Source organism: Prunus persica, chromosome G6 (assembly GCF_000346465.2).
Source record: "Prunus persica cultivar Lovell chromosome G6, Prunus_persica_NCBIv2, whole genome shotgun sequence".
Lineage (NCBI taxonomy): Eukaryota > Viridiplantae > Streptophyta > Magnoliopsida > Rosales > Rosaceae > Prunus > Prunus persica.
In genome coordinates this window covers 22,220,735-22,230,728 of record NC_034014.1, presented here as the reverse complement: position 1 = coordinate 22,230,728, position 9,994 = coordinate 22,220,735, and the positions used below count along the sequence as shown (strand labels likewise).

At 34.8% G+C, this 9,994-nt stretch overlaps 1 protein-coding gene across 1 annotated transcript; it reads right to left on the bottom strand.

Annotated features, from left to right (window-relative positions):
- On the bottom strand, nucleotides 6,926–8,935 carry LOC18772255 (transcription factor RAX3). The gene is made up of 3 exons (XM_007208537.2): nucleotides 8,367–8,935; nucleotides 8,120–8,249; nucleotides 6,926–8,031 (listed from the first exon to the last, which is right to left on the bottom strand). The coding sequence occupies exons 1-3, from the start codon at nucleotides 8,500–8,502 to the stop codon at nucleotides 7,164–7,166; spliced, it is 1,134 nt and encodes a 377-aa protein (XP_007208599.1). The 5' UTR covers nucleotides 8,503–8,935; the 3' UTR covers nucleotides 6,926–7,163.

Below are 9,994 nucleotides of genomic sequence, written 5' to 3'. Positions count from 1 at the left end.
ACCAGTAAACATTCATGATAAAAAAAAATAAGTTAACTTTTTTCTTTTCTTTTTTTGGGGTAGAATAGAGGAGCTCTATTTTAGTTTAACCTTGGGTCAGACTGTTCATGGGGTCATAGAAAGAAGCTATTGAAAGGAGAAATGTGAACTGGGCTTTTGTTTTCCTCACCATAAATTCTATCCATGAAGCAAGCATTGAATTGGGCAAAACTCAAGCTCCCTGCAAATGATTGGCAATGGGCACCAGGCTGGGCTTAACCTTACGTTTCAGCTCCATCAAATAGGGTATAGTCCATTAAAAATGCAAGATGGATTTGGGACAAATATAAATTCAGTTTTCGAATTAAACCTAAACAAAGAATTTGGAGTTGGGATCCGCAATTCATGTCCACCCACCAAAACGTATCTCCATCCAAGTCTAAGGGAGGCTCCAAATTAACAAGATTGGTTGGTGTAGTTCCAACGTCATGAAGGGAGATTGATGTAACTCAATGAGCTAGTCTTGAATCTAGGGATCTCAAGATTGGTCTGAACATACAATAAGATTTGTAGCTGAAACTCACGTATTTAAGATTATCTGTTTGATTCATCCCTCCCAATATCCTTTATATTAACAAAAGAAAAAAAGAAAATAAAAAGAAAGAAATGATATGGCTATTGTAAAGATGAATGGCCCAAGCATAACTTTATACATATTGTCACTGGGCTGGGCCAGTTCTCTAACAACAATTAACCTAATGCGTAGCTTATCTTACCAAATACCATCCAACGCTAATGAAAGGCCAAGACTTACAATATTTTGCTTCATCAACTCTGTTGGAGTTGCAGATGCTCTCACCTAACGAATAAATCATTGAGATAAAAGAGAGAAAGAGTCACTAATTCGTTGAGATATATATATATATATATATATATATATATAGCGCTTCAATTGAGAGATCCCTCAAATAAGCTTATTTGAGAGACATTCTTTTATGGCCCATTCCGTATTGTATTTTACTAATCCAAACCATTTATTTTGTAGATATTCATTTCAAAGATCATCTCTCAAAAACTCACTTGAATTTGATATCATTTGATTACTTTGTATTGTATTTTACTAATCCAACCAGTCTATATGATATATGATAGTACCTTATTAATTATTATAAACATGGATTATTAATTTATTAATTTGAATAAGTGTCGCCATCCCGTCACCACTCTTTGCTTCCACAGCTAAATTTTGCTAACCTCTTCTTCTTGGAAACAGAATAATGGCGACATAGATTTTTACAAGGAATTATTGATTGTTTAAGCTAATACAAACAAGTTTGCTAACTCTGAAGATGAAAACAAATTAGATTAATAAAAAATTATATTCTCATATAAGTGAGTGTCAATGTCTCACAAAATAATTAAACAAAAGATGGGGTTTGATTATTTAATCTGATTACTACCAATATTATAAGAAAAAGGTTTCAAGAAGGTCGTCGGGGGGTTTTTGTCCTGTCATTTGGGTGACCAGCAAAAGGCTTCAATCAAGGTTCATTTGGTTGTTAATCGAGTACTTTATTTCATCTTTTTTATTGTTTAATTATTATTATTTATGGTCATGGCGTGACAGAATGTGCATATAAATATATACCCTTAAAAGTAGCTTTAATTTTTCAATTGCTTTTGGTTGTATGCTAGGAGGCCTCTTCTCTTCTGCTTCTTCTCGTCGAGGATTATTCCTCTTCACTGTACACAAGTTAATCACTTGCTTGTAAGCTTTGCCACTAATGACTCTTTAAACATATTGGTTGCTTGTCCCTCCAATTAATTAAAAGGCTTACTGCATGTGTTGTGTTCACATACAACTCCCATCAAAGTTTGCACCATGACAAACTTGGGATTTGGACTCATAATTTCTTAATTGATATACACTAATTATCGTATTTGAATAAATGAAAACATAGAAATTTAGGAAAGGTCATGAATCCCAACTATTATATCTAACTAGTGGTTATTTCTAAAATTTCAAGAGAGTGAAAGTTTTAATATATTAAATTTCATGTTTAAATTCATTAGCCAAACAAGAAAAACTTTACAAATTCTATAACATTAATCTACATAATTTTAAATTCCATCCTCTAACAGAGAGAGAGAGAGAGAGAGTGCACTTTATATCGGGGGGTTTTCCTCCGGATCCTCGTTGTTCTCCGACTTTTGGTGAATGTATGTCAATATGGTCTTCTTTTGGCAGATCTATTGTCTCTACTACGAATATGGGCTGGCTTTGGATGTGCCTCATTTTGTGGGGCTATTCTTTGAGGTATTGTTGTTTGGTCATGGTAGATCTACTATTGATTGGCACGTTGGGACCACAGAGTAACTAGATACCGCTCTTTATGTCATGTCCCGAAAGAAGATTGACGGTGTTTGTTCTTTCTTTGTTAGCAACGTTGTTTTAGATTTTTAGTCTTGGTCAATAAAATTTAGAAACTCAATGAGTTTCATATTTTTTTCTCTCTCATAATTCCAGAAACGTATAAAAAAAGCTAGTAGTCCACTCAATATTAAATAGCATTATACAACAAAACCCAATTCAGCCTTCGCCTGTTATTTTTATTTTGATTCTATTTTTGTGAGGGAGCAGAGAGCAGACCCTTTTGACATTATGCATTGAGAAGGTAGTGTGCATGGTATGAAGCAGCCCAACACAAGTCAGTCATCCATACTGCTTTTTCTCTTGTATTGATGTCACTGCTTACACAAACTCCTTCTACAAAACTTCCTTACTCTCACCTCTGAATTATTCATTAATTACCATTGTTATTACTTGAGTCATTACATAATCTTTTATTAGAATCAAGGGTCTAAAATATTGATGGTATCGGAAATATGGGTAGTCTAAAAAATAAAAATATCGGGACATTATCGATATCGATAAAAATTGAATAAAAATCACGAAAATTGTAAGAAAAACTTGAAAATTTTTATAGAAACTTTGGAGGATGTTTATTTAGTCAATTATCTATTAGTTTATCACAACAAATTGGAAGGAAATGCATTACATGATGAGTTTAATTGATTTAAGTTGATTATATAGCGAGCTGACAAAATTATGAGTGTAGAAAATATGTAGTAATTAATGAAAGAAGATTAAACACACCATAATCATTTATATATAATGATTTACTATAATATTTTAAACTTTATAAATTGCATGGTAAGATACATAAGTGACTTAGTACCACATAGAGTTCCCCTTTGAGTATTATCACAAAAACATAAGCAACATGGTGGTTAAGGCGTTGGAGAAGTGAAATGGCAGGAGTTCGAATCCCCTTTGTGTGTGTGCTTTGTGTTTTTTTTTTTTTCCTTTTTTCCATTACATCGATATTTTAGATATTATAGCGATATTTTGACAAAATATTGCTGAAGTGTGAGCAAAATTATCGACATCGATATTTTCCGATATTATCAATATTTATACGATATGTGTATGAATATGTTCCGAAATATCCGTAACCCAAAAAAATAATAATATCCTCGATATTATCGATATTTTATTAGACTATGATTAGAACTCAATCATTGATCTTTAACTCCGTATTGTATTTCAATAATCCAAACCATCTATTTTTTAGATAATAATTCAAAAATCATCTCTACAAAAAATCACTTGAATCCAATATCATTTGACCACTTAGTTGAGTTATTGAAATTTTAGTACTTTATTGAAGTACAGTGTTCATTGATTTTGTAGGACACAATTGGATGTCGAAATGGTTTCCGATTTGTCTAATTTTTTGCAAGGATGATCTATGAATGCAGACTTAAAAAATAGATAGCTTGGATCTTTAGAAAAAAAAATTCATACAGTACCCTAAATGGTGTCCCTCAAATAAAATTATTTGAGAGATCCCTCAATTAAAGGGGACTGATATATCCAATTAAAATAAACCTTCTCTTATTAATCCTTAATTTGCCTACCTTGTGAGAAATTAAAACTCATAATTCTCCTCATCCTTCTATTCAAAAATGTTTTTTTTTCAAGAACATTTTGACAATTTACATGGAGACACACAGACGACCAAACACTTTCATTTTTTTTCTTTTTTTTCTTTTTTTTTTAATGACAAAAATGGTGGCAAAGTGTGCAACACACACACGACCAAACTTTGACATATATGGGTACTTCCAAAGTACCAATGCATAATTAGAATATAATCCACAATTAGATGAACTTATATTTCTTATATATGCATTGTGAGTAGTCATCTTTTTATTGCAAAATACTCTATATATATATATATGTGTGTGTGTCGGTATATAAATAAGATAATGAATGATTGCTAAACTTCTCCTTTGTATTGACAAATCAACCAAGAGTTTTCAAAATATGTCAACATGGTCTGATTAGAAAATTGAAATGATTAATTAGCCAACCAAACAAGAACAGAAGTCAAGATAATCCATTTGTAAACAACTACATGTGATATTAACTATGCATTATTTGAGTCGGCCCGGTTTGACTTAAAAGAAATTAAAGTTGCTTTGTCCAGAAATAGATTGAATACTTCAATTATTTTTTAACTTTTTTCCATTCAAGAGTCATGTTTTTCTTGTTGCCATCAACAACATTGCATTACAACCATATATAGCGCGAAATGACCTGCGCAGATAGCTTGTAGGTCCCAAATCTAATCTCTTATTTTGTCACAAAAGAAATTTAAGAAATCAAGGTTAACTGTTGTGTACGCCAACTGACTGTTCGTCTGTCTAGTGATATTTCTTCTTTCAATATTTAAAGATGTATGAAACTTAAATTGCAAAGAAGAAAAAAAACTCTTAAATGTGCAATATCTTTTTTAATCTTGAATTTTCATGTTTCAATAATTTGTACATGACCAACCCAACAACCGTCCTTTGAGCATTGACTGCTCTAACAATCTAAGGACGTGCCTCACAAGAAAAGAACTTTGCATGACATCATGGCTTAGGCATCCACTGATATGGGATCAAAAGGTGATGAAACCCGAATCGGAATTGTGATCAACAAACATGAGAGAGGGGTGGTACTTTGTTGACTATGTAAATCAAATACTCGTGATCGAAATCCACCAGTCATCATCCAGCAAAATTCAACTAAATTAAAGAATTTCAAAATTACAACAGTTTCTATTTAATTTCTCCTCTGTTGCTCTTCCATCGGACATGTTCAGATTTCATTCTGATGCCGCCGGTACTGTAAATTTTCCTTTTACTGATTGATCAGCACACATATTTCATTTAGATCAGAACAGTAACTCCTACGGTAGTCCTATACCCTAAAATAATCAATCATTTTCGAAATGGAATATAAAAAAGGGAAAATTTTGCTACTATTGGAGCATTTGCTTTGAAACCATAAATAGAGCAACATTATTTGCACTTCAAATATGTTAATGTCAACAAAATATTATAGATCCTTAAGTATAGTTCAGTTTGGACCGATTGGAGTTGAGTGCAAGTCCGACTTTATGAGCCTAATTTCAAATTTCAATCCTAGTATACCGTAACAATGGCCAAAACACTTGATTGAAAAAGCTCATGTTTGAACGCAGCCTAAAATACTAATTATGAAGTGCAGAAGCAGGGTATGGGAGTGTGAGTAGCAGCTACCAATGATATCGGGATTTGAGAAGATTAGTGATTGACTGAGTAAACACAATGTGAGCTTGACTTATGCTTAGGCCAGCTGTTCATGACTTGGTCAATCTTGATTAACTTTGTTAGTGCGAACTTGTTTATCTCCTTTTGACTTGTGGAGCATATAAGACATACCTGATATCATTTCTCTATCGATCTGTCTCCACAAAACTACTGTGTTGTGGCACTTTTTGACATCCTCTCTACATGAACTTACGTCCTTCTTATTAGAGACATGTATGCTTTAGTTTACTTTCCTTGCATGATTGCATATTGTCTTCAATCCCATTTGCTAATTATAATTATATGCATGGACAAACGTTCTGCGTAAGAAATCACATTACTTTAGGCTAAAGGCGATATAGGATGCTGCATGCTCTTATTTGCATATGGATAGTTATAAAAGTGCTTGGCACTATTTCATGGACACATATTTACAATGGATCGCTCTAGTGTACTGAGAGAGCTTGTGTCTTGAGAAGTGTGTGCGGGTAAAAGAAAGGTGGATTCATAGATATTTGGGCACAAATAACAGGTCTACTATTAACATGATATTAATCCTAACGGAGTTCTAACTGTATTGAGCTACCAACTAACTCTTAATCTAGTGGGTATTTCTCTTCCCGAAATTGGAATAGTCACAACCCTCCCCGATTGTTAATAAGGAAAAATATGTAGTCCACGAATTAACAAGGCATATATTTATCGCAAACAAGTATATGATCAGGAACACTAAAGCTGAGGATAAATAACAGAAGAAAAAAAAAAATGTGAGAATAATGTTTTGCTAGGATCAGCCGTCACATTGGAAATTGCTATTTCCACTTTGTAGTTGGAACTACAGATATCACGGACTAGAAAATGTGTTTTCACAGCTCTTGTTGTCATTGAAGACGTGAAGAAAACTATAAAGGAATGCAGCCACATTCTGATTCCCTGTATGCTAGAGCCTAGCCAGTTATGGCCAAAACGTCATAGCACTACCATGGAGGGTTCGGATGTACTTTCTGCCACATGAAATTCAACCCATGTGAGTTGATTGGAAGTATTTTTTTACCTAGTAAAAGTTGTAACTAAGAAATAAAACCGTAAGGTTGCTCAAACTGCACCTGCAGATCAGACTAGTCAATAGAATAAATATCCCAACTGCACTCAGTGCCAACACATTTGGACCCATGCAGGTGCAGAAGACCACAAGTAAAACTTTTAAGACTTCAAAATCCTAAGTTAAAGCTCAATACAATCAACATAAATCACAAGTAATTTGAATTTGATACTTCAGCCAAGCTAACATATTAGAGAGAAATTAAAGTTGTTAATTAATTATAAAATCAAAGAAATGAGAAATAAAGAGATGGTCAACTTGATCAAAGTCTGACTGAAAAGCAAACAAATCCTACTCAGTTCAATTTGGCTAGCCTTTTTTTCTGAAATTGAGACACCAAATCCCTTGTGGTCCAAATTCATTTACAACCCTCCAACCCCAGTTACCATGTACATTGGTGTCATTTGAGGCCAAAGTAGGTTGACTCTGCAAAGACAGAATGAACTGTGGGCATTCTTTGTTGGCAGGTTTCATAGTCTGAAACCATCTGAGTACTATAAACCAGGGAGTTTATGTCTCCCCAACTAATTTCACTCTCTGCAGAAGTAGTACTAGTTCCAGTGCTACCGTTGTTCAGCGTCTCGGCCGCTTGATAGAAGCCATCCAATTGCTGATGCTGATGAGGAAAGTCGTTGCCATAAACCACCAATTCACTCAGATGATGATCAGCCTGTAGATTGTTGTTGTGATCATCAAGGCCCTGGAACATGGTTGGACTACTTGAACCCCCACCATTATTATTAGCATCATAGTGTGTGCTTGCAAACTGATCAGCAGCATAAATATTGTTGTTGGGTGCTGAAGTACAAGTAAGCACATCAATGGGGTTCTGATAGAATTGATGATCTGATGAGGAGCTGGAGGAAATGTCAACAGGGTACAGAAAATTTGTGTTGGTGGTTGTAGTGGTAGTATTGTCAGCTGAAAATCTTCCTCCAAGTTTGATGAGCATGTTCTTAATGGAAGCCTGGTCCTTGATGAGTTGAGGCTCATGTGTTTGATAATTCACCATGGGCACTGCCACTGGTAGCTCTGGAGCCCAGTAAGGATTTTGGTTCACAAACTCAACTGGAAGGTTAGCAAAAGTTGCAGCGCTTTCTGATCTTTTAATCATCTCTTGCTTTAGGCTGCTGGCGGCACGGCGGCTCTGCTGAGCCTGTTGTTGCTTGCGCTGCTTGCCCAAGAGCTTTTTCTTCAGTCTTGTGTTCCAGTAGTTCTTAATGTCGTTGTCAGTTCGCCCTGGTAACTGGGCTGCAATTATAGACCACCTATATACAGAAAAGGTACTTAAAATTAAGAGCATGAGAAAGAAATTAAATTAGGATATAGGCTTGAAATTTTATAATATATATGTACCTGCTTCCAATACTTATATAGAGACTGCAGATGATATTGTCTTCTTCCTCTGAAAAACCTCCATGCTTGATATTCGGCCGGAGATAGTTCAACCATCTAAGGCGACAGCTTTTGCCACACCTTTTAAGGCCTGATCATGAGAGCGGCACAATATTAATCATAATGATCAGATGATCAGCTAAAAAGAAAGTTTATTATTAATCCTGTTAACTGATTTGAGAGGAAGATTTCAATGAACTATACTGACCTATCTTCTGGGGCAAGGCAATCCAGTTACCGCCGGTGCCATGCTTCTCAATGTAAGCCTTGAGGGTGGCATCTTCCTCAGGTGACCAGGGACCTTTCTTGACATTGGCTTTGTCACAGCAAGGAGCTCTCCCCATGGCTTGCGCTTTGGCTTTGGCTTTTCGTGATCTGGGTTATGTTGTGATGTGGAGGCAGGTTCAGGTATTAAGCTAGCTCTATATAAGTATATATCAGCTGCTTCCACTTGATGATGATTTGATAAAGATAATGATAATGTTAATTAATATAATATAATATATGCAAGAGAGAGAGAGAGAGTATAATAGCTGGAGAAAAGAGGGAGAGGGGCATGGAAAGGGTCACAGAATTTCAAAAAGGTGAATTGGAGAAAAAAAGGATGAGCCTTTACGTATAGAATATTAGAGAAATTGGAAATGCCAGAACAGGAGACCAGGGTTTTATCTCATTGTCTTTCTCACTCCAGAATCTCTCTCTTCTCTCTCTCTCTCTCTCTCTGTCTAAAACACACACTATGTCCGCCATCCACCTTGACTCTCTCTCCTCTCTCTCTCTCTCTTTGTGGAACATAACATAGTGGATGGTGATGATGTTGAAGAAATAAGTGACGCAACTCTGGAAGGTTTCAAGAGTTGAAGCAAACAAATCAAACATCAGCTTGGTTTGAACTCTTCCTCTGGTTTATGACTATGAATGGTTCCTTCCTCATCAGTTATGCCTTCAATGAGGAGAACCATTCATCTTGATCATAACTCAAAAGGGCCTAGTCAGGATTTTTTTTTCTTTTTTCTTTTTTTATGAGAGGCCTAGTCTTAGGATAGGTTTAAATTATTATTATTTTTTATATAATTAAAGAGCTTGACAGTTACCTAGCTAGTCTTTTTTTTCCTTTTTCTTTTTTCTTTTTAATCAATAAGAAACTTTCATTCCACCAACCAAGGACGAAGAAAACATACAACCAAGGGTAAAATAAATAAATAAAAGGAACTATATATAATTAACCAGGCTTCATGGTTTAAATATAATATGGTTTAATGAAATGACCCTTTCAAAAGTCTTAACCTCTGGTTTTTTGTTTTTTTCTTTTCTCGGATTTTGGAGTCGTTGGGGTTGGTTTTCGATGAAAATATCAAGAGAGTTTTGAGGAATTTAGGGACAATATTTTGTGAATAAGCACACCACAAAGTCAGCCTCCCTAGTGGATGAAGCAATAACAGACTGTTTTTAACTTTTCTTAAAAATGAGTCCTCCAGCTAATATACGAACAAACCACCAAAAGTAGATTTTATTCACTTGAAGAGGCCCAACTCCTTATCAATTATTATGTATTTTCTTCACCTGGATAACATAGAAAGGCAAACAAAAACAAAAACATAGGAAGGCAAGAAATTAATACTCTAAGATGAAAAGAAAATTGGGTAAGGGATACAGTCTTCATCCTCGGATTCGACTACAGGACGTCCTCACATCCTCGGATTCGATTACATTCATTTTGAGCTTCTTGCATTTCATATTGTGAGTACATATATAAAGTAATAAAGATTTATTTTTTTCATTCAACTACCCTGCATGACTTCCTCCAACAAAATTGAGATTGAGTGTCATTAGATC

What these genes read in the sequence shown, in the direction of transcription:
- LOC18772255 (XM_007208537.2), bottom strand. Translation starts at nt 8,502, where the DNA reads ATGGGGAGAGCTCCTTGCTGTGACAAAGCCAATGTCAAGAAAGGTCCC. An exon ending in TGCCTTGCCCCAGAAGATAG is followed by an intron (nt 8,250 to 8,366) that starts GTCAGTATAGTT and finishes TCTCATGATCAG; the next exon opens with GCCTTAAAAGGTGTGGCAAA. An exon ending in TATATAAGTATTGGAAGCAG is followed by an intron (nt 8,032 to 8,119) that starts GTACATATATAT and finishes TTCTGTATATAG; the next exon opens with GTGGTCTATAATTGCAGCCC.